The sequence below is a fragment of the Psammomys obesus genome, unplaced genomic scaffold, assembly GCF_907164565.1.
Source record: "Psammomys obesus unplaced genomic scaffold, mPsaObe1.curated_primary_1811, whole genome shotgun sequence".
Classification (NCBI taxonomy): domain Eukaryota; kingdom Metazoa; phylum Chordata; class Mammalia; order Rodentia; family Muridae; genus Psammomys; species Psammomys obesus.
The window spans coordinates 62,181,602-62,206,445 of NW_026585644.1; the positions used below are offsets into that span (position 1 = coordinate 62,181,602).

At 47.0% G+C, this 24,844-nt stretch overlaps 1 protein-coding gene across 3 annotated transcripts in view; it reads left to right on the plus strand.

Annotated features, from left to right (window-relative positions):
• Nucleotides 1-24,844, plus strand: part of Kcnn3 (potassium calcium-activated channel subfamily N member 3) — a 150,078-nt gene that overhangs the window by 24,814 nt on the left and 100,420 nt on the right. For 2 of the 3 annotated variants that reach the window (XM_055620954.1, XM_055620971.1), the window contains exon 2: nucleotides 16,326-16,421. In XM_055620954.1, coding sequence (XP_055476929.1) covers nucleotides 16,326-16,421 — 96 coding nt within the window. Of the gene's footprint in view, nucleotides 1-11,448; nucleotides 11,473-16,325; nucleotides 16,422-24,844 lie in introns of those variants that run through there. The other variant, XM_055620962.1, reaches the window with a different exon arrangement.

Consider the following 24,844-nt stretch of genomic DNA (forward strand, 5'->3'; position numbering starts at 1 on the left):
TAGTCAGTGTCAGTCCTCCCAGGCCCTTGCCTGGGAGGACTGACTGCTAGGTGACTAAGCATTTTGTGATCTCCAATACTTTTCGCTCTATCAACCTTACCTGTGCAGATGCCTTTGATTTCTGTTTCTTTTTAAGCCCTCCTCAACCCCACGGTGAATCTTTTAATAGCATAGGCCTTTTGGATCTCTAACCAATCAGTTGCCAAAGCCTATCCAAAGTACACCCAGAATAGATGCTTTTAATAAAATATATCACCTTTAAGCCAGCATAAACCTGTGAAATTTGTACATTTCTTCTTGGAGCAGCTCTACAAATTTTACAATATTGAAATTACCACCCAGTGACCTTTCAGAAAATACTAGATAAATTGCAAGTGATAAATAGACAAGCTAAATGGACTAAGCACCGTTTCTAGTGAGTGTTGTTCCTGGTGGGCTTTTAGCCTGAGTCTTTGAAATCCTTGACCCTGACCCCCCAACTCCCATCCTATCCAAGCCCAGGGAGTTGCCCTGGGCCTTGCAGGCCTACCTGCTGCCTTGCTCCTGGCAAAGAGTTGATGGCATGGTGCAACTCTGAGAAACAGTTCTGGTCTGTGGCCCGTGGCACCTTGTCCTGGCTGTCTCTGTGCTCTATCATTCAAAAACACTTCCACCTGTGCTCAGAGCCCTCAGCCTGGGGCCCTGGGGGGTGGCTGAGAGCTGCTTCCCTGGACAATGGCAGGAAGCCCCCTGCCTTGCCAAGTGTGAGCTGAGCTGTGGCCTGAGCCTGGTGACACTCCATGCCCAGGCTAGTCCTCAGTCACCTGAGTGTGATGGTGCACTCTGCTTAAGTTGTCGTGTGTACCCCTCTAGTCTCTGCTATGACTCTGCAGTATGGCTACCTTCTTGCTTGCTAGCTGCTGGTCCACAGAGGGTGGGAGCGGGGGTAACATCCTGTGTATGTTTCGTGTAGGGAAAGCCATTTGAGAGGCAATGGTTTGTGAAAACATCACATCAGTGGAACCCTCAGAGGGTCTTCTTGGTCATTCAGTGTTCTTGTGGGTTACTGTGTCTCTTGCACAGGGCAGGGGGCCTTTTGCTTTGCTTCCTAAGGGCTGCTAATTGCAGCTGACTCTGTGGTCGTGGTCATGTATTTATGAGTTCATTTCATGGGTAAGTGAGCTTGGTTGCCAGGCTGGTTGCTTGGCCATCTCCATTTGATGACCCAGGTAAGCATCAGGGAGCTGGTCTTCAGGTCGCTTGGATTCCCATCACTGTTTCCCTGTGAGTTACTATATCACCTGGCTCAGTTTTACCTGAAACCCAACTCTCCTCCCAAGTGGAGAGAGAATTAGAGGTTACAGCATGTCCAGAGCAGTCTGGCCTTTCCACAGGTGAAGCAGTTCCCTGAGGCCCAAGTGGTCAGAATTCACTCCTTTCTTAACTTGACAACTGAGTCTACCAATATTAGTGACTTTTTTTTTTTTTTTTTTGCTCATATCTCAGGCAGAATGCTGGGTTTCTGGAGGAGGTGGAGAGCCAGGAAGATAACAGACACCTGGCTTGTGTGTGTGTGTGTGTGTGTGTGTGTGTGTGTGTGTGTGTGTGTAGTGTGTGTATACACACAGGTCCAGGATCCAGGCACTAGGTCTCACTTCTAGACCTGGGTTCTGCAGCTAGATGACTGTGACCTGGGCCTCAGTGTCCTGGCCTGTAAGATGTGAGGAGCCTGTCCCTGCCCTGAGATGTCATACTCAGCATCTCCCTTTTTGGTGGCCATCTCTTTATTTAGTATTTGTCCCTCTACCTCTTGCCATATGACTCTATCTCCTGGCTTTACCATAACCAGCAGCTGGTGGCAGCTGGAGCCAGAGGGATGACTCTGTTGGGAGGAATGTAGCCCCCTTACTCTGCAGCCTGCTGGCTTTCTCCCTCTGACCCGCCCCAGCATCCTGGGCTCCCACCATTCACACCCTGGGCCCAGCTGGGTTTCTTCATCAAAGTAACCACTTCCTGTGCCTACAATGCTCCACCTGGCCTGCGAGTGACAAGAGGCAGCTGGTTGGTAGCCAGTGACGTCTTTGTGGAGAAATGACAGTGCATTTGGCCCATACTGTCTTTTTTCATTTGCTGACTTGGGTTTTAAAAACTCAGCTGTTGTCTGTAAACTCCTGCCCAGGGAATTACCTCTGAAGGCCTCACTGGCCCAGTGCTCCCTATCCCAATCAAGCGCTCCTCCAGGGCAAGGAGCCCCGGAAGGCTTGCCAAGGCTTTCTGTTTTTCTTGGTCTCTGATCACAGCTGTTAGAGCTAAAAGCTTAAATAATGGATGGTAAACAAATAAGTATCTGTTTAGTCAGTGGGATGGGGAAATTAAGGTGACTCAGTTCTAAATTCCTAAGTGTTACTACCTGGAAGACCATTTATGTGGAGTAACGCACAGCTCCTCTCTCCTTGGGAATCAGCTTTTGTCATCTAGCATTAGGTCTTGTGCAGGGCAAGGGGACAGAAGGACAGAGGAGCTTCTCTCCCTTTCTCCCTACCTCCCTTCTTCCTCCTTCCCTCCCTTCTTCCTCCTTACCTCCTACCTCTGCTGACCAGAGTAGCAGGCCAGGGCCTATGGGACTCTAGCAGTTTTATCTAGACTTCATTCTTTAGCTGGCAATCTTAAAGCATGTTCCTGGAAAACAGAAATAGTGCAAAAGGGAAGCAGTGTGGGGGAGGAGCCTGAGATGAAGGTGGAGGAGAGAGATGGGAGAATTCCCATTAGAGAGTTTGTCTCCAACAGTGCCACAGTTCTCCAAGGCCACAGCCTTGGGCAGCAGGACGAAGAAGGAAGTACGGGTCTGCCTTCTTTCTCAGCTCTGCCCGGCAGGTGCTTCAGTTTTATCATGTTGGTTTGGTAGTTTGTTTGTTTGTTGTTGTTGTTTTTTGAGACAGGGTCTTTCTGTGTGTAACCCTGGCTATCCTGGAGCTCACTGTATAGACCAGGCTGGCCTCAAACTCAAGGTGATCTACCTGCCTCTGTCTCCCTAGTGCTGAGGTTAAAGCCGTACACCACCCTCCTGGCTAGTTTCATCATCTGTAAAGACAGGTTTTGGACGGGGTGATACAGATATTTGCTTAGGTCTGCACTTCTGAGAGTGGTGTGTGAGGCCGATGGACTCAGGGCAGTGAAGCAAATAGAAGGCACTCAGGTGTACACTGGTTTTTCTTGGCTTCTCTTGTTTCAACACCAGGAACTAACTGGTGGGTCCAGTAGGAGCCCTGTCACCGCCTCACTTGAGATAGGTGCCTTCCAGCTGCACTGCTAGATGGTGGAAAGTTCTGGGTCTCCAGGTTTGCATATTTTTCTGATCTGGACACACTATTCTTAGAGTTTCTCAATTGTTTTTCTTTCTGTCAGTGAAGCTTTCAGGACAAAGGGCTCCTGAGTCTGGCACACATACCCTCTGATACACTTGCCTGGCTTCCTGTCACGCCTGACTCCAGGTGCCTGCTGGTCATCCCAAGTACCCAACCGTGGGGCTACTTCAAAGCACACCTCAATGCAGTTCGCACTCACTGACCTACAGAGAAGACTTGACAATGTTTTGGCAACATTGGAAGAATTGGACCTTTCATCGTGTGGCTTTAGCTAATTGCTTAAATGTTCTGGGCCTTTGGTTTTCTATCCATGAGATGGGAGCAACTTGCTCTATCTCTGAAGGAGCAAATAGAAAATTGAGAAAAAACAAAACCAAACAAAACACATAAATAGGAAAATTGTAAGCCGATGTCTAGAACACGGTGTTCAATATCAAATATTTTCTGATTGTTAGCCTTTGACAGCTCACCAGTCCTGTGCTGAGAAATGCAAGCCAGCAAGGGCTAAAGCAAGCTAGGCTCAGACTATAACTGTCCAAAATTGATGTGATAAACTTTAAAGGAGTGACATATAAGTGCAATTAATCCAGGCAAAGTGACACTGCCTTGCTAAAAATAGTGTCTACTAATAATTACTTTGATCTAGCAAATGATGCCTGTCTGTGAGCCTGGCTGGGGCAAGACAGGCAGAGGGTCTGCTAATGCAGTAGAAAACTCCTCTCTTCTACAAGGTAGAGGAGGAGGGAAAGAAGCCCATGTCTCAGGCCTCTGGCAGCAAATGCAGTGCAGATGAGCAGGTATCTGATTCACTGTCAGGGATCATATAATGTTACTATTCATATTAATAACTGTGCCAGGCACAAACTAGGCTATTTGGGTTAACAGCGAGTATGGACATCCTGTGTCTGGTCTGAGCTGTGAGCTCATGGAAACTCTTGATTGTTAGAACGTGTTCACATTCATCTCTGGTCTTCCTCACAACAATCCTGGAAGAAAAAAAAAGAGATTTTGCTATTACTAGTATATATTAAAGACATTAATAGGGCCAAATGGTCCACCTGTAGTTTTTGGACTGGCTTTTTAGGTGGCTGGCCTCCTGAAGGTAGAGGCAGCTGGCTGGGATCAGGGAGCTCTGTGGCCATGGAAACAGACAATGGAGCAGAGGGAGGGCTCAGTCAACCTGGCTTCTGCAGAAGGGGAGCAGGTGTCAGCAAGAGCAGAGTGGCCTTAGCATGGCCTCTATCTGGGGTTTCCACAATCTTGCACATGGATTTAGAAAGCATGGGCTTGGGGTTAGCTGGGCATGGTGGTAGAGGCCTTTGATCCAACACTCAGAGCAGGCAGGGCCTGTGAGTTTAAGGCCAGTCTACATAGTGAGTTACAGTCCAGCCAGGGATGGATACATATATATATGTGTGTGTGTGTGTGTGTATGTATATTTATATGTATATGTATATGGTATAATATATATAGAGAGCAATATATATATATATATATATATATATATATATATATATATATGAGAAAGAGAGAGAGAGAACTTGAGGTTAGAGTCTAGCCCTCCACCTCCCAAGTAACCTTGGGAAAACTTCTGAGCAAGTACTTTACACCTTGGTTTCTCCAATTGTCCAGTGGCAACACCAATTCCTTTTATTTGTTTATTTATTTATTTTAAGACAGCTATCCTTTCTGGGTGGTGGTGGTGCACACCTTTAGTCCCAGAAAAGGCAGGTAGATCTCTGTGAGCTCTAGGCCAGCTTGGTCTACAGATCGAGTTCTAGGACAGCCAGGGCTACACAGAGAAACCCTGTCTCAAAAAACCAAACCAAACAACAACAAAACAACCCCCAAACAAAACCAAAAAACAACTAGCTAGCCCCAGGACCTGCTGGGCAGCAGTTCCTCAGGAGCTCCTTGTGTGTTTGAGATCGGAAGGTCCCCAGAAGCATGGGGGCCTCTTCATGGACCCCAAAGCTGTAGACTGTCTATCATTGCTAGACAGGGTTATATTCAGGCCTGTAGTTCTTTGTTATTTTTTAAAAGTAGTTTATATATTTTAAATTTCATGTGCAATGGTGTTTTATCTGCATGTATATCTGTGTGAGGGTGCTGGAACTGGAGCTCCTTGGACCTGGACTTATAGACAAATGTGAACTGCTATGTGGGTGCTGGGAATTGAACCTGGATCCTCTGGAAGAGCAGCCAGTGCTCTTAACTGGTGAGCCATCTCTTCAGCCCTTGCGGTTCTTTTTAGGGGGTAGGTTAATGACTATCTGACGCTCTGTGGTTAGCTTTCATTCACACTAATGTGTAGATTTGTGGAGGTGGCAACAGGGACACGGGCTACCAAAGCCTAGAGCTTGCTCTGTGACTCTTCACCTTCACTGTGTTTCTGGACCATGGAGTTCTTCAGCCTGGATAGTTTTGCTAAGCCTTGTTTCACTGTGGGGGTTCCAGTTTCCAACATGGTAGATTCTTGAGTATCCCTGATCTTGTCCCTTGGATGTCTGAGGTTTTCTGAAATCGATCATGTAGGCACTCATGAATGTTGGAGGTGCCTTCTTGACTCATCACCTTGGTGATTGAAGATTCTTGTGTCACCATTCTTTGGGAGAGCCATTTTGTCAGGTCCCAGCTGGAAAAGAAGCACACCAGGGATTGCAGGAAGAAAAGCCTCTACCTGCAACTCCTGCTCTCTGTAGAGGCCAGCAGTCATGTGACCTGAAGCTAGCCTTCTGGGCCCTCAGATAAGCTTGCTAGATCTGAGTAGGTGATATGGCATGGATGGCACTCAAAGCAAAAGGTAAGCAGATTGGTAACAGTTTGGTGCCAGAGGAGTTGAGAAAGGGAGTGCATTTATAAAGGTACCGATACCATGTTCAGCCTATTAATAGCCCATGTTTGGACTCCACCACTCTTGTCAACATCATCTATCACACTCAAACAATTGAAAAGCCTTTGCCAAGTGGTTAGGAGTTAACAACTCATGGCTGTGCTGAGCTTCTGAAAACAGAATTTCCACTTCTTATGCAGACTGAAATGTCAGTTGTTCCATGCCAACTGGTTATTTTTCCAGACCATTTCCCTTTATTTATGTTTAAGTGGTTGTGTTTTTAAGTGAAAGAAGGACAGAGAACCTGGAGTAGGTAATTGTTATTTCTCTTGATTTGCCCTTGAATGAGCCATTGGAGAGATAGTCCTTTTCCAGACTTGAAATGAGGACACCCAGATGCTGGGGAGCGGTTGGACAGGACCTTGCCCCTTTTGGGGAGCATTCAGGCTAGTTACAGGAAGGATAGGAGCAGGGAGAAATGCCACCCCAATCCTTGAGAGACTGAAATCTTGTCCCTTTTTGTTTTGAATATGAGCTTGCACGGGAGGGAGCCCTTCTCTGGTCCTCAGTTTCCTTATCTGTAAAATAGGAAAGTTGAGTGAGATGGTCTGAGGCCTGCGGCTGGTGGCAGAGGTGTGCACTGCACTGCGTTAGACACACAGGGCTCATGAGCTTGCTGGCTGGCTGGGGACACTCATGTGCCACAGCAGAGGAAGGAGAAATGGAAGCAGGAGCAGACTGTCTGTCGGAGAAAGAGAAGAACAAGGTGGTAGGCCTGGAGGTGTTTTTTTTCAGACAGGGATCCAGGCTTCTGGAGATAGATGAATTTAAGGACAGCTGGACAGACCACCAGGTGAGCCTGGGAGCTCAAGCCTGGATTCTAAGGTTGCTCTGACACAAGCTGATTTCTGCTAGGGATAAACCAGTTTTCCTATCCTTGGTACCCTTATGTAGAATTTCCAAGGATACCTCCAGATCTGGCATGAATGTGTCCTTAGAAGGGAAACTGTCATAGACACCTATGAGGTTATGGTTGGAGGGGCACTCACAGGACATCGGTTTAGTTCAACACCTAAGAAAACTGAAACTAGATTTCTGAGAAAGTCAGGGCCTTTTCAAGGTGTCTCTCAAAGGCTGTCTGGAGGGGAAGTGAGTTCTCAGCCTCAGAAATGGTCACAGCCTGGAGGACCAACTCTCACACAGGGAACAGGAGGTAAATAGCTATGTGGTTTTTAAGTTGCCACCGATGCCAAGATTCAGGGACTCTATTATCTATGGGTATGATCATGTGTCTGGTGGTATCTCAGTGACTATGCTGATTTCTGCCTCCTGGGGTTCTTTTTTGTATCCCAGAATAGAAGCTCTCGCCTCTATCCAGTATATCATAATCAGAGAACTTTTAAAAAAGTTGGCAGAGATTCTGAGTCAATTGTTCTTGTTGGGGCCAAGGTAACTCCATCCAAGGAGTTACCATCTAGGTGATTGCACCCAGTAGAGTGTCATTCCATGTCCATACTTACTGTGGAGATGAACAGACACGCTCCCCTGCGTTCAGTCCACTTCTGTAGGGTACAGATAGGTTTGTGGTTGATACCCTTCTTTAGCATTCTGGAGCACATTTGTTGTGCTTGTTTTATGTCTGGAAAAGGCCTTGGTGGCTCTCTTTGGCCTTGCTATCAAGCTTCTGGAAGGTCCCATCCTGTTGTGTCTACCTCCCACACAGTGCAGGGCCTGGCACACAGCAAGCATGTAAGTCACATTTGGACTAATTGTCAGTGTTGTCAGTGTAGCAGGAAATGTACAGCAAGCACCACACAGCAGAGACTTCCTGGTTTGCCAGCTCCTCTCTGCCCAGACCTTGTAAAGGAAATCATCTCCTTGATCAGAACTGTGTTTGTGGCCAAAGGGGCAACTTGTGGGATTTAATATTTGGAGAGCTTGGTCTCCAAAGTGACCTTTTCTTGCTGTCCTTGGGGCACCACATAGTGGGACAGTCAGGCACAAGGAGGATCACTGCCTCTTAATTGGTGTTCTGGTCATCATGCTGGCTTCACCAGACAATTCCAGGCCACCCTCTGTTCAGACATAAATGTCCTTGCTATTTTCACTGCATGATGTCCCTCAGACATCAGGTCCCATGTTTTTCTGGAAGTGACAAAGTAGAAGGTCACAGAGAAATGCCCTAGGCCAAACTGACTTTATGTGTTTTAGTTCAAGATGCTGGCTTCCTCCACTCCCTGGCATTTCCTGTCTTCCTTCCCCATGCCTGCCTGGGCCTGGGCTAGACTTGCCAGGACAACCCAGACTCCCAGCCCTGACCTCAGACTGTCATTGTTGCCATGCCACCATGTCACCGAGATTTAATGGCACAGCTGGAGCCTGACTGTGAGGTTTTCTGCAGACCGTATGCTATGAGAGCACAAATCTTAGAGTCAGCCTTGTCCAGGTTCAAATCTTGCCTCTACTTCTTCGTTGCCTCGGGACTGTGCGTAAGTGACAAGTGCTTTTTCAGCCTCAGAACTCTCTCTATAGTGTGGGGCCACACAGTCAGCAAGCATGGGACCCAGGGTGGGCCAGGGAACACATATTAATGTTCCTTTGATCATCCCTCCCCACTTTGCTTCATGAATTTGAGAGTCCAGGATGGAAGGATCTACGTGTTGGAAACATCTCTAAATTTTGCTCCTTCAAACAGTCAGCATTCAGCTATATTTATTGACCCACTAAGTACTGGACAGTATTTCAGATATGATGACATAGAACAAACTTATTAATTAAAAGATGCCACCCGTTGTGGCTGACTTTCTGGCTAGGACGAGCCACGGTGAGTAAAGGGTCGGACATTGTTAAGTGTTAGACCCTAGTTCAGGCTAGCCTGCAAATCCTCAGAAGTTGTAGCCAGAAACCCAGGGGGGAGAGATGCTCTCTAAAGTCTCTGCCTGTGGATGAAACTGCAGGCCGCAGCTCACACTCACGATGCAGGGGCAGTTCAGATGCCTCTCAGTGCCACCTCCTCAGATCATGGTCAGTCTCTGATACTAAAGCCCAGAGGAACCAGGTCTTCTTTCTGTTGGAGCTTCCTGTCCATTTTGACTGTCTCTGCCCTATTTGCCCTCCAGGCCCCCTGGCCACCGTCTTTCTGTCCGTTTTGACATTTGGCTGTGGGTGGGACTAGGGCTGAGGGAAGCTGTACAGAGGATGTAGTATGGCTGTAAATGCTCGGCTTGTGAGCAGGATTCAGACGCAGTACACTGAGGTGGTACGGAGGGACTCTCCAGTGTTTTGCAAGGGCTTATCCTGGAGCACAGGCAGAGCAAATGCTCAGTACTCTGTCTGGTTGAGTGAAGGAGCATGTAGCCTAGTGACTGCCCAAGTGTCTCTGAAGTGCTGAGGACACAAGGCACTGAGGTGGAGCGTGTAACAGAGACCAGCTCAGCTTCTTTGCTCTGGGTGGCAAAAGAAAGGGTGTTTGACTTCAAAAATGTGGAAAAAATAACTTTTTTCTTTTTTTCTTTTTTTCATTTATATCTCATGTGTGTAAAGTGAGAGCAAAGCAGAAACTGGAGACCTTGAGAGGTTAAGGCCCAAAGAGGAGCTGGAAACCCAGGGTTATAATGGATATATCTCCAAGACATGACTTGAACTCTAGCCTTTTGTTGTCCAGTTCTATGTTATAGAGAGAAACAGTGGAATCCTTCTTATTCGTCTCCGCACTAACAGTTGAAACCATCCTTGCTCCATTGAGAAGACAGAGTGGCTGGGCTCTACAGCTGGCAATTTCGTACCTGCACTTTTATTCCTTACAAAGGAAATGTTTGGAATGTTCCTATGAGCCATATGTGTCATGGCCAGTGCATGCCTGATACTATAGGCCATCAAGTACACATAGCTAAACATCAGGGTTTGTTTGAATTCCAGAATCTTCTTTTCCTGGAAGTCTAACTAAAGTCTAAAGAGTAAAGCAGCTTGCACAAGGCTAGGCATTTAATTAGAGGTAGCAGTGACCACTGGCCACACTGTAGGGAAGCCTGACTTTCCGAGCCCTCCTCCTGATGAAGTCCCTGGGGTCTTGATACTCTCTCTCAGATCTGTGAAATGCACACTGCCCATCCCTACCCACTGTGATGGCAGCACCAGAATCTCCTGCTCTCAGGACACAGGCTAGAGTGGGCCTTGAATACTTACAATGGGGCGCAACATCATGCTAACGATGCTGGTAGGGCCAGCATGACCTCAGGTGACCTCATAACCTTGATGACCTCAGGCTATACCTGGGAGGAAGATCAGCTAAGGTCTGATCAGGGAAACATGGTGAAAGTTCAGAAGTCAAAGTCAGGGGAAAGATTCAGGATGGAAGCCAGGGTAAAGGGTCAGGATGGAAGCCAAGGCTAGGTACAGAATGAACGGCCCAGCTAGAGAAGAGAAGCCAGGCCTCCCTGGAGATTAGTAGCCAGGAATGCTGACTTCCCTGCCAGGGGCTGGGGGTGGGGAAACAGGGAAGGAAGGCCTGGCTTAATCTGCATAGCATTAATTAGCAAGAGTGTCTAATTAGGACAGCCATTACAGAGCTACAGTACGAAGCCAGTGCTGAATATCAATCAGTCTTGGAGCCTCTCCATGAAATTGAAGCAAAGGGTTGACCTTATTAAACAAGAAAGATTTCTAACTCAATTATTTCCCAAGTCGAATGCACAAAACAAGGTGATGTCAGGAAGGCACATCAGACCTTAATTCGGGAAGTACAGGTTCTGGATGTTATCACCTCTTTCCCATGGGGCCTTCTAACCAGTGACAGAAGTCATGAATGCGAGCGCTTCGCGCTTACATGCACACCCTTGGAGCTTATTACCTTAGCTGGGAAGGAGCCTGTGCATCCTGTCGCTGAAGACTGTGGTTCAGCACCCCCACATGACTGCATCATTTTTTGCCCCCTTCCCCATGTTCCAAACAATAAAACATATTAAAAACTTCAAAGTCTCTGGGAAGATCTACTGTAATCATTATGATTCTGGAAGCTACAAGGCAAGCCAGGAGAGCAATTTCTACTGCTGGCTCAGAGGCCTGGGAACCACTCTATCACCCTTTGCCTCAGCCTCAGGAAGGAACGGGACACAGCAGCTCTGAGAAGCTTCTCTTTGAATCTGGAGGCCAGTGGGGCCCATTCTCAGGACTACTGGCTCAGAGCCCTCAAACCTGACTTTGCCATTTGTTGGCTTTGCCCTTTGACAAGCTAGGCTTCTTGGAGCCTCAGTTTCCTTGTTTGTGAAAGACAGTCGGTGATGCCTCTCTTGCATGGTAGGTCCCTGGAGTAGCAATAGTGCTTTATTCTAGGCTATTATCAATGGGAAATCACAGACCTGTGAAGGGCTGGCTTGTGTCTGGGAGCAGAACAGGGACCACATGGCGGGAAGATCTCCAGGAATGTGTCTTGATCTCCTGCCCAGCTAGAAGTCTCTCGTGCAGCCCAAGGCTCCACTGAGGTAAGAAGACACACTGTCTCACACAGTACCTAGGACACTGAAGGGCAGGGTAAGTATGGGACACAGAAAAATATGGCAGATAGCTAAACCTCTGAGTTAGTCACATGACCTTGGGAAAGTCACTTCAGCAACTCTCCAATTCCTAGTGTTTATCAGTAAAGCAGAGACATTAGGTTTTATCAGAGGTGAGATGTGTGGTGGGCCTGTTCTGGAGGTAAGCATGTGATCAGTGGTCAATGAAGATTAGCTATAAATAAAGTATTTATGAAGCACCTCTTACATTCAGAACACCAAATAGGTGAAGGGATCATATAGAATAAGTGTGTTTTCGTAAATAGATTGTGGATCAGTAAAACAATAAGGCTGTCTGAAGAGGGTGTGAGTCCCTAAGCCCAGCCCAGGTGACTTAGAGGCCTCCTGGCCTACGTGTATAATTTTCTGCTCAAGCTGAGAATAGTGGCTTTTCCAGCATGACACCAGGAAACAGGCATGAAGTGAAATGGGGTTTCAAAACTGAGGGAAAGCTTAGGTCATTCATGCGCATCACAGGGGTGGACTGGAGGCTTACCATGCTCCTGTGGCCATCTGTGGCAGAATGCACATTACGATAAAGATGCCTCTTTTCCACTGCACAAAAGCCTCTTCCTGGCAGTCCAGAGTTCATATTTTGAAAAATAAACTTTTCAGTTACAAAGTGCTATATTCTCATTATTCATAGTTTGGGAGAGAAGAAAAGTGATAAGAAAACACCCTATAATACAGAAGACTGACATTTTCACAATCTTTTTCTACATGGAAAAAATTTTTTTAAATCATCAAAAATGTGCTTCATATATAGTTTGAGGCTCAAAGCCTTCCAGTTAACATTCTGTCACAAGCTTCCTCCATGTTTTCAGACACTATTTTCATGGCTCTACTAGTCTCAGATAATCTGAGCCATGTGTTATGCTTGAACCTGTAGGACTAGATTAATTTAAAAATGACCCCTATCCCACCCCCATAGAGTGCTGGAGAGTGACCCAGCCGCTAAGAGTACATACTGCTTTTGTAGAGGATCAGAGCTTGGCTCCCAGCAGCCACATTTGGGAGGTTCACAGCTGCCAGTACCCAACTGAGGATCTGACTCCCCCTTCTGGATTCTGTAGGTGCTGCACTCACATGTACCCTCTTACATTCACATTTGAAACTAAAAGTAAAATCTTTATATATAAAAATGCCTCTTCCTCAATGGGATGTGCCCCATGTATTCTGCATGCTGGGCTTATTTCTTTGTTTTTAAAAAGTTCTCAGACTTAGGGGAGAAGGGTTAGCTAGTTGGTCATAGGATTCCTCACAGCCAGTGACTCAATTTTAAGGCCCCAGATGGAGTGTGTTGGGGCATAGTGGACCTGGCAGGTGCCGCACCATGTAGTGTTTGGTGACTAATCAGTCTGCCCTGTGTCATTGTTGTCACCTGAAGAGTCACATCAGGTGGAAAAGGAGATAATTCAACATTTTAGCAAATAGGAAATGTTCCAGATCTGATTGACTTGTTGACATATTTCCCAGGTGTTAAAAATGAGTTAATGGTTTACTTTTTTTATTGACATGTGATGAGATCTCAAGGATATCCATCAACTTTCCAGTTAGTCCAGGGCACAGCTCTGTCTCCCTGTAGGCTGCTACTGGCCCAGGGGCTGCACCAGTCAAATCCACTGAACAGGTGGAAGCTGCCATTTAATGAACTTTGGAAAGAAACAAAATTGAAGAGGCTTAAAGTAGAGGAGACAGCATCTGGCCCCTGTCCTTTTACCTCTTCCTCTAAAAGTGACAGAAACAGACTTAGATTCTAACTTTAGCTAATTTTTGCCAAGAAAGTGAGTTAGAGGTGGAAGTGTGCCACTGACTGCAAGTCTTCCTAGGGCAGGCGTGACGCTCTCCGCATGCTTCTGGACACTGTGATGAGGACCTTATGGTCAATTCTGGCTAGAAAGCACTATGAGCTGTCCTGGCTCATTCCTGTAGGGAGATTCATCTTGTCCCATAACATAACCCAAGTGTCCCTAAGCTTCCTTTTTTTTTTTTTTTTTTTTTTTTTCCCAGCCCCAGCTAGGTCTGGGGTCAGTATCAAGTAAACTTTCAAGGTTGGAACCTTCTGAAGGGTCAGAACTGTGCTCTGTTTTTCTTGGTGCTTACATTGCATCAGCAAAGCAGCAGGACTCCCGAAGACAACCCTATACGTACAAGCTTAAGGAAGTACTCCAAGTACTCTTCATTCTGAAGAGTGGGGATGGTGCTAAACAGGCCCCGCTCTGGGGATAGAATCCAGGGCCTGTGTGACCTCCACCATTAAGCTATACCCCTAACCTTTCACCACTTTGGGATAGTACAGAACGGAGACATTTCACCACAGCTAAGCCATATAGCATAATTAAATGAGAGTTTGTGCAAGAAGACAAGCTGAAGACTTCTAGTAGGTGGGGTCCTCTCTGTGTATCTCCTAGCATGGACCACACAGTGGAGTGTCTAGCAGGTCCTCAGCAAACAAGAAATGGTTGAAATTGTTGTGAAAAAGTAAATGAATGAGAACTTGGGATGCTGAGGCAGGAAGATAGTGAGTTTATGTAACCAGACCTTATCTCAGAAAACAACAAAACAGGGTCTCAGGAAGATGGTGTCACAGGTAAAAGCAGTGGCTATGCAAGCCTGATGACCTGTGTTCGATTCCTGGGCCTCACATGAAGGTGGAAGGGGAGAATGGACTTCCAAAAGTTGTCTTCTGGCTTCCACACAAGTGTTGTAGTGCATGCTCATGGCTGCTTATCACATATGCACCTCAACAGATAATACAGAAGCAGAAACAAACAAAAGACAAAAGTATGAAGGAATGAACAAAGGAGTTTTCTCCAGTTCTCCCTCAGAGCTAGTTTGTGCCTGTGATAAAATTGGCTTCAGTAACCATATCAGAGAAGAGAGTGATGGAATTGACAGATACAGCAGAGAGAAGCTCCTGTCCTAGCCCAGACCACAAGGGCTGAGTGAGAGCATGGGCATCTGCCAGTCCTGGACTCGAAAATCAAGCTTTCCTCTAATCTACAGTAGTCATATTGGCCCATAGAGCCTTGCTCCATCGGTCCCAAACACCTTTCACCTCTGCCAGTGGTGTCTCCCTGCTTCAGCTCTGCTGTAGTATCATCTGGCAATTAACCATATCTTGTGTTGAAATGTCTTCCATTGTTATCTTAAAACTTTTAGCTGAGACATAATATTTGTACACCCTTATGGGAATTTTGTTAGAGGCTCTGAAACATGTTTTGGTGTGTAATGATCAGAGCGGGCTGATAAACACTCCCATCTCTTTTGTAGGAAGAAGCACTCTTGTCCTTTTCTAGTTATTTTGCCTTGCACCATTGGTGGTTATAACCATAGTTACTCTCTATAAAAAGCTAGAGTTAGTCTTTCTTACCTAATTGTTTTTTGCTCTCTTGTTTTGAGCTGCCATTTAGGTCTGTGTAAGGGAATTTTTCACAAGTGTTCCTGTTTCCTGGAAGAGAGTTGGTCCCAAGTAATGAGCCCAGGATGTCTGAGGCTCTGACTGAATTCTGGCATAAGACACTCATCCTTCTGGGAATGCTATACAGTTGGGGCATACAGAAATGGTGCGTTGTTGATTACCCTTGAGAATAGCACTGTTTCTTTTGGTCTCCTTCAGCTCTCAGACCATGTAGAGAGCCCGCACAGTGGTGATGCCCAGCCCTGTCAGCCACCTTTGCTCAAGGCTGGTCCTGTGTTCCCTTAGGACTGGAGGTAGCTCTCCTTCAGACTCATACCACTCAGGAGTATGGCAAGTCCCAACTAGATGCTCTGACTGAAAGGAGCAAAAAGTACTGGCATCCAACACTTGCTGGGCCAAGTACCTTGATGGACATGCAGCTCTAAGTAGCTGGGGCAGGTTCTGGACCCAGCAGCTAGCCAAAGAACTTATACACAAACTGTAGGCTCTCTAAGCTAGCTGGGCTGAAGCTGCGGGCGCATCCCCTGCTTCGGCCAGAGACCACCAAACCTTCCCGTGCCTACGACCCCTTCCACTCCTTGCTGGTCCCTCAGCCACCCAGTGGCTCTTCTGCTGTCCTTGTCTTCTCTTTCTTGTCTTGATCCAGGAGACAGAGCAGCTACCAGGACATTCTGATTCATTCCTGATGGAGCTCTTCATAGACAGGGATTAGAGGGACCTCAGAATCTTCTGGTTTGTCTTAAAAGAAGATAGAAACACAAGTTTCTATGGACACCCAAACCATATTACAGTGGCACGTGCACATGCGCGCGCGCACACACACACACACACACACACACACACACACACACACGCACGCACGCACACGCACACACACACACGTGAATTGTGTTCATATGACTTATGAGCATGGAGGCAAATAGTCAACACATTGGTAACTAGAATCTCACCAGGTTTCACAGACATAAAACATTGTGTACTGGCGGCATCATTCTGGGAAAGTAAGGATGTTTTCTCATGGAAAGCAAAGGTTCAGAAGGGGCATCCCAGGCTAACGTTATGCTACACCCTGCTCCTAAGGATGGTCCATCCTCTGCCCTACTGTTTCCTGCTACACCTTTCTATGAGGTGCATCTTGCCTGGATCCCCTAACTCTCTTTCCCTCTCTCCTCCAGGATTCCATGTTTTCGTTGGCCCTGAAATGCCTTATCAGCTTATCCACCATCATCCTGCTTGGTTTGATCATCGCCTATCACACAAGGGAAGTCCAGGTATGTCTCCCCTCTACACACACACACTCAAGTGGTAGCCTATCCTTCTGTCTGGGTTGAACCCACCTGCCCTCAACCCAACTTGAGTGATCTCACAAGATGGTGTCTGAAGTCTTCCCTTTCTCTTTGGATCCTCATGGAGGGTGTCTTTGACCTTAGAACAATTGAGACATTATTTTCTCCCAGGTGGCCTCATGAGTGGGGGTCATATGGTTTCATGACTGAGGGCTGTGCTCTCCCATACACATACACACACACACTGCCTCAAACACCATCAGGGAACCTGCATTTCTGAATGTAGGGACTCTACCTCTGAAGATGCCAGGCTGGGAAGTGCCATTTTCTAGAAAGAGTGGATGTGTGGTGTGGTTGAAGGGAGCCTCTGTTTCTGGCTTAAAAGGGGTGACTCAGTACTCTGGGAAATGTTTCCTGAACATCTGGGTATTCTTCCAGGTTGGCTGATATAGAGAGAATGATAAACTTGCACCATGAGAGAAATGCAGGAGCACACTCTGATATCCTCTCCTGGCAGTGAGTCATTGATCCCCCTCCTCCTGCACCCCGGCCTACAGGCTGATCTGCTCACTGCTGACCCAGGTCATCCAAGATATCCAGATGTTTCTGATCATGAGCCTGTGAATCTGGACACTCTCCGGTTCTCTGGTCAGGGGAACACAAACAGAGTCACATCTGGGCAGCAGGAAGAGATTGACAAAGACCAGAATTCAAGCCTCAGAAAGACTAGGGCCAAGTCTAGGGCCACCTCTTCTTGCTGCATGTTTTTGGTTGGTCCCATGACCTTTCTGAGTCTCAGCCTCCTCACCTGGAACAAGGAGGCTTTATTCCAACTTTGCTGAACTACCATGAGGGTGGAACAGGAAAGTGGGGTCTATGTGTACATGCTAGCCAATAATGCTAGTAAACTGTGTCATTGTCCTGATACAGATGTATTGTGGGAAGCCTTCTGGTCCCTGAATGAGGACCAGCCTCTGGCCAAGTGCTGGAGTTGCTGTGGCTGTAAGGGATATAGTGGTTTTAACTCTAGGCCTCTGGGCAGTATGCCAGTCCTCAGGGTGCCAGAGGCTGGACTCTCTACCTTTTACAGTCTTGTATACTTAGATTGGGCTATGCTTTGAGGGCTGAGTACAGAGGTCACTAGGCAACTTTCTTCACAGAGTTCAAGCTAGACAAAACTTCTGGACTCAAACATAGCCCATTGTCCAGCAGATCTCAGAAAGCAGCTAGTAGCATAAGTGAAGATGACCAAAGGCCATGTCAGGACAGGGTCTCTGGAGTCAGCCTCAGCCCAGGTCCATCCTACCTGAAGCCAGCATGGGGGCTCCCAGCACATGGTGGTCCTCCCAGACACCTTTCTTTTCTATTTCTGTATCAGTCTCTGTGAGGGAAGAACAAAATTGCTGATTCTCTTAGGGTCAGTCCCCTTTCCTGCTTTGGGCCTGCAGTTCTGACATAGTTCAACTGCAAAGTGATCCTGGTCTGGGGGCCGGGCCATGCTGCTGGCAGACCATTTAGTCCACCCTCTGCTTAGGACCACTCTCTGTTCTAGCCCTAACCATGCTTTCTGGGTTTCTTATGTTGGCCCAACAGTTTTAGAGAAAAAAAGTGAAATAGGTAACTTTGATTTAAAAAAAATATTATTATTAATTTGCTGTTCTGGGATGGAACTCAGGCTCTGTGTGTGGCAGGCCAGTGCTCTGTCTCTGAGCTACACTCAGCCCCAAGTAGTGGCTTTGACTGCTAGCTCAAATACTTGAGCTTGGATGATCTTGGGATAATAATAGATTCTTCGTTTTCCACACAAAGAATGGAAGTCTCACCACCTACTTTGCTGAATTTTTTCCTTCCTTCCTTCCTTTCTTTCTTTCTTTCTTTCTTTCTTTCTTTCTTTCTTTCTTTCTTTCTTTCTTTCTTTCTTTCATTTTGAGACAGATTTCTCTGTGTAGCCCTGGCTGTCCTATACTTGCTCTGTAGACCAGGCTGGCCTCAAACTCACAGAGATCTGCCTGCCTCTGCCTCCCAGAATACTGGGATTATAGGTGTGTGTCACCATGCCTGGCTCTTTGCTGAATTCTTAAGGGTGTTGAGATGGCACAGAGTAGAGTGTCTCAAGAAATGGAAACTTTACTCCCTTTCCTGTTACATACACAGGTGCCCTCTAACTGCCTTTTTTTAAAAAATTTATTGTATATATTTTTCATTCACCTTACATCCTTGTTGTAGCCCCATCCGTCTGTGCCTTCCAGTCCCACCCTCTTCCCTCCCTGTTTTCCTTCCCCTTTTCCTCAGAAAAGGGGAGCTCCCTTTCCCACCCCAGCTCATCAAGTTGCATCAGGACTGAGGATGTCCTCTTCCCCTGTGGCCTGGCAAGTCAGTCTGGCCTGGGGAAGTGATCAAAAATCTCACAAATGAGTCCTTGTTAGATGCAGTCCCCACTCTTTTTACTAGTGGGCCCACTTGAAGCCTAAGCTGCCCATCTGCTATATCTTTGTAGGTGCACTAGGTCCAATTTGTGCATGGTCCTTGGTTGATGCTTCAGTCTCAGTAAGCCTCTCTGGGCCCTGGTTAGTTGGCTCTGTTGGTCTTCTTGTAGAGATCCTGTCACTTCCAGGTCATTTTCTCTTTCCTCCCACTTTTCCATAAGACTCCCTACGCACCCAATGTTTGGCTACGAGTCTTGGCATCTGTTTTGAGGCGCTGCTGGGTAGAGCCTCTCAAAGGACAACTCTGTCAGGCTCCTGTCTGCACGTTTAGCGGAGTATCGATCATAGTGTCAGGGGTTGGCACTCTGCAGTAAGGTGTGTCTTTTGTTGGGCCAGGCATTGGTTGGGCATTCCTTCAATCTCTGTTTTGTCTGCTCTGTTTTTATCCCTGCACATCTCGTAGGCAAGGTAAATTTTGGGTCAAAGTTTTTGTAGGTGGGTTGGTGTTCCCCTCTCTCTGCTAGGAGACTAGTCTAGTTAGACAGTGTCCTTTAACTTCTAACTGCATCTTGGAATCTGCCAGGTGAGCCATCTGCATGGTCACTAGCATTGCTGCCTACTCCTGGCTTTCCCTCTGTGGTGCCTGGGCTCAGTGCCCACTACCCAGCCCCTCATCATGCTGTACCTACTGGCTTCCAAGGGATATTATCAATGTCTTCACTTCAACAGTCACGTTCTTCCTATAGCTGGCTGTGCTGTCTTTTGTCTCCTTCCAGAAAGGAATGTAAATGGTTTGAGCCCAGAGAGCCAGCAAGAGAGGTGTTCCCATCTGTACTTCATGAGACCAAACTACAGTTTTCTGCATGATGGCTTTCTCTATCACTTCAGAAACAAAGATGTTATTAATGTTTGCATTTCCAGAAACATACAGTGCCTGACAGAGAGCTGGTGTTTGCAGCACATTTTAGAATAGAAGGTACTGGACTGAAGAGCTCTAGTTTCTAAAACTGTATCATTATTTTGCTTTGTGGTCTTGGGCCTCAGTTTCCTTGTCTAGTCATTAGGGTCCTAGACCCCTAGTTTTAAATTGCTCAGTCTAGGTATGGTTGTTCACCTTTCCAGGCCCTGTTTACGGAGTTTATATTGAGGATCTGTGTCCTGTTGTGACTGATAGAGAGTTTCCAGGGAAAACAATGGAAATACTTTCCCTCTGGGTGGGCCAGCTACTGCTGTGAGGGTGGGATGATGGCTGTCCCATCTCCTAGTCTTAGAGGACCACATCCTATCTATGGCCACTCACCTAGCACAAGACCTGCTGGGTTCTATGAGTACTACATTAATGGAGTGACAGTGTACATTTAGAATGTCCCCCTTTTGCTTTGAGGAAAGGAGCCAGCTTTTCTGGAACTTGCTCTCAGCTCCAGTCTTGTCTCTGGAGCAGCAAGAAAAACATCATGATTTTCACATGCTCACTTTTGTTGTTGAAGATGGTCATCCGCCTTTCCTTGGCCTTCATCTTTTATGGTACTTTGGAGTGGGGCTTTGAAAGACTCTGGTACCTTTTATCCCTAGGCCTGTGTATCCAAGAAGGAGAACACAAAAGCTATGCATTTGGGGCTTTCACTGGAAGCCATGCTTGTTCATAGACAATTCACTCTTGTATCATTCTACTTTAGATGCCTTTGGGGTATCCCTGATTTATGCATGAGGCTGTTCTCCTGCCAGCATGCCCTCCCTGCTCTTCATTGCCCATCCAGCTCTGATAGTTATTCAGCAAGAGGTTTATCGAGGCTGCTCTGTGCACAGTTGGTGGGGAGCTTTTCTCCCAAGGCTAGAAACCCTGACATCATCCTTGCTTCTCTCAGAGATTGCTAGCCTCAGCTGTGGCTGGTGTTGTCCTTGAAGGCAGCTCAGTTTGGGTTCAATCCAGGCTGTCACCTTTTGGTGTATGGTTGTATGGGTTTGACCTTACATCCATAAATAAGAACATTTCTTACTATCCTTTTCTCAATTTCTTTTCTGTAAAATCAGAAATAGTGATTGTCCCTATCACAAAGACTGCTGTCCAGGTCAGATTTGTGCATCAGCTTAGCTAAGGCCCTGTGTGCCTGCCCACAGGGAGGAAAGGGTGTCTGTCTTAGTCAGTGTTCTATTGCTGTGAAGAGACACCATGACCAAGGCAACTCTTATAAAAGAAAGCATTTAACTGGGGACTTGCTTACAGTTTCAGAGGCTGAGTCCATTACAGGGTGGGGGTTGTGGCAGCACATTAGTCCCTGGAGCAGTAGCTCTATCCTGATCTGCAGGCAGCAAGCAGAGATGGGGGCGGGTTTGAAACCTCAAAGCTCATGCTCAATGCCACACCTCCTCCAACGAGGCCACACCTCTTAATCCTTCTCAAATAGTCACTCCCTGGTGACTAAGCATTTAAAATATGAGCCTATGGGAAACATTTTTATTCAAACTGCCACAGTGTCCCTAACAGAGGTCATACAATAAACAAAAGCCCTGGGGTGGAAACTGCAATGTCCTTTCAGAATGCTTCAAGGCTAAGGTCTTGGGCAGTTTGGGCAGCTCCACTGTGGAAAAGTGGACAGGCCCCCTGGCACCTGTTTGTCTTGCTAAAGGATTTTGAAAGGCAGCAGCAGGAATCATGAAAGGGTGTCAAGCTAGAGGGATATTTATATTTTAGACATGCTAAAATCTCTGCAGTTGCTTGCAGGTGTTAGAATTGTCAATTTAGAGGCAGGGAGATAGTTAGAAGCTGATTACAACATCAGGGTAAAGGATAGTGATGCCTGACCAGGAGGAGTGCAAGAATGGGGACAGGAGTAGGGAACATATCTAGGAGATGCTGAGCAAATGGAACCGATAAGACTTGGTCCAATTAGGGTGGTTATACTCTCTGCAGGGACAGGGGAGTCTCCCAATTGCTTGGATAACTCAGTGCTAGAGAGTACTATTCATTAAAACTGAAAACACAGAAGCAGGTCAAGGTAGGAATGGTGCTGGGTTCTACTCTGGGTATAGGAGGGGGTTTCTAGCTGCCTCCAGCACAGGAATGTGAGCCAATGATGTAGAGTCCTTAGGAATGGATGTGCCAGGGCAGTGAGATAAAAGAAAGGCACAGGGCAAGATCCCAGAGGAATCTTGACAGGTGATAAGTAGATGGAGGAGGAGGAGCTGCTAGGACATTGAGAAGGGTCAGTTAAAGATGACAAGGAGGGAGGGGGGAAAGGAGCATCACATCTGTCACACGGAGGGCAGGGCTGAAGAGCACACTTTAAATCTGCCTTAAGTTATTCCTTGTTACAACAGTCACTGCGAATGGCAGTATAGGTGAGGGGGGCAGAGATAACAAGCAGGGACAGTGAGCATGGGTGGTCTGCCTCTGTGATCTGGAGAAGCATGTTTAAGGGCTATCAGCAAGCAGCCAGCCAGCCAGCCAGCCAGCCAGCCAGCCAGGGGTTACTGTCTGATCCAGGAGCCTGCAAGAGGGGAAGGGTGCAGTTTCTCCAGGAGGGGTGCCTACGGATAGCAGTGTGGGTTCACATTATGAAGCCCCTGGATAGAAGCTGCAAGAGCCGTCAGTTACAACTTGTGTTATTTCATTAGCTGACTCGGGTGGAACAGGGTTGGTCTGCTTCTGTTTGGAAGTGCTGATCCCCTCAGGATCTAACCTAAGCCTTCGCACACTTCTTTAGTTTTCTCTAACATGACAGAAACAAGGATGGTGGTAAGAGATGAGCCTTTAACTTGAATTTGGATCACAAAGGACCCAAACTAGAGATTTTAATTTATTGGGTATATAAAAGTAGATTATTTTTATTAAATGCCAATAGAGTTTTCAGAAGATAGGGAACTTACTTAAAATTATAGGGCATAAATTATAGACAAGAGGCAGCTCACACTGGAAAAGGCTCACTTACTGTGCGCGGTTGTCCAGGAGATCCAAGCAGCCTTCTGGGTGGTCACAATGTACTGTCACCAGAGCAGGATGTATCACTGGTGCAGACTCTTTGGGGTCCCTTTGCAAAACGGGTCAGTGGCATCTTCCACTGGGAAAGGCAGACAGTTCAGTCTTGCTTTCTGCCTTCCTGTTTCTATAGAAAAGTGGACACAAATCACATTCTGAACTTAGGAGGTGCCTGGCCTTAAGAGGAGGAGTGTGACAGCTGAGGTCTGCACTGGCTTCTCTATATTAGTGAGTCTACCCTCATATAATTTGTAGCACTGAGCCTGCGTGTTTACTCAACAATCATAATGCATTCTAGACTCCTGCCTCTGGGATGTGTTTGACCCACACCTTGAGCCAGCTGGCCCGGGGTCTTAAGCACCACAGGAGGAGGTGTGCCTCCATGTGGGATGAAGGAAGGCAGAGTGGGGCATGTCTCCTAGAGGGTCTGGGTGGATTTTCTGGAGAGGTGATGCTGTGCACTGTAATCATCTGGAGCAGAGACCTTGTATGTCGGAGACAGAGCTGGCCTGGAGTAATTCAGGGGCTATCAGGAGAGGAGGAAGAAGTTGTGCCTTTTGTCCATGGCACTAGCAGCTGTCCACCTTTCTGCAGTCCTGAGGGTGTTCCTGGCTGTCTGACTGTTGCATTTGAAGTGTGGGTTCTGGGGCTGAGGACACAACCCCTGAGCTTGGGCCCCAGCACCCACATACAACCTGGGCTTGGTGTGTTTGTAACCTATCTCCTGGGATCAGGGCACACACACACACACACACACACACACACACACACACACACACACAAAGACACAGATACATGGAGACACACACAAACACACACAAGCACACACACACACACACACACACACACACACTCTCTCTCAATCTCACTGGCAAGCCAAGTTAAGCAAATTTCTGAGCTCCAGTTTCAGAGGGAGACTCTGTCTCAAAGAATAAGGAGGAAAGTGACTGAGGACATCTGTCTTAGTTACAGCTTCTACTGTGGTGATAAGACAACATGATCAAAAGCATCTTGGAAAAGATTTATTTTGTCTGATGGATTATAGTTCATCATCTAAGGAAGTCAGGGCAGGAACTCAAAACAGACACCTGGGTGCAAGAACTAACGCAGAGGCTATGGAAGAATACTGCTTACTAAGTTTGCTCAGGACTACCCATTCACAGAGGGCACCGCCTTCTGTGGGATGGGCCTACCCACATCCACCATCAGTCAAGAAAAATGCACCACAAGCTTGCCCACAGGCCAATCTTGGGGGAACATTTTTTTTCAATTGAGGTTTCCTCTTCCAAAATGACTCTTGCCCATGCCAAGTTGACATAAAAAGCACAAAACCCAATATTGACCCCTGTCCTCCAGATGCATTATAAGGACATGCATAAATACACACACACACACACACACACACACACACACACACACACACACCACATGAAATTAATTGCCAGTTCTGAGTTCCCAGTTCTGCAGACTATGGGTCTACATCTCAGCTTGGCTTGGTCTGAGGACATCAGCTCAGTCCCACTGTGGTCAGCTCAGAGGAGACCAGGCCTCAGGTGATTCTAGCACTGAAGGGGTATCCAGCCTGACAGGGACATGCTACACTGCAGATTCCTCTGCCAAGCTTATGCCCAACTCCTGCTCTGCTTTTGTTGCCCCTCCACTGATAGATCACAGCACATGTGGGGAATGGGAAATGGAGAGTGTGTTCCAGGGGACTCACTGCAGTGCTGCTGGTCCTGGATCAGTGTGTGCTTACAGGGCTGGAGAGAAGGAAGCAAGAGAGAGGAGAGCCTGCCACAGAGGCACACACATGTCTGTGGGCCCAGCATTCAGGAGGAGGCAGGAAGACCAAGAACTGGAGGCTTGGTCTGCAGTGTGAGACCATGTCTCAATAGAAGAAGAAAGGAGAGAGCGAGAGTAAGAGGGCAAGAGGGAGCAAGCAAGGGAGAGAGCACCTGAGAGAACTCAGATAAACCAGAGAGTGAACAGGAATGCAAACGCTTGGG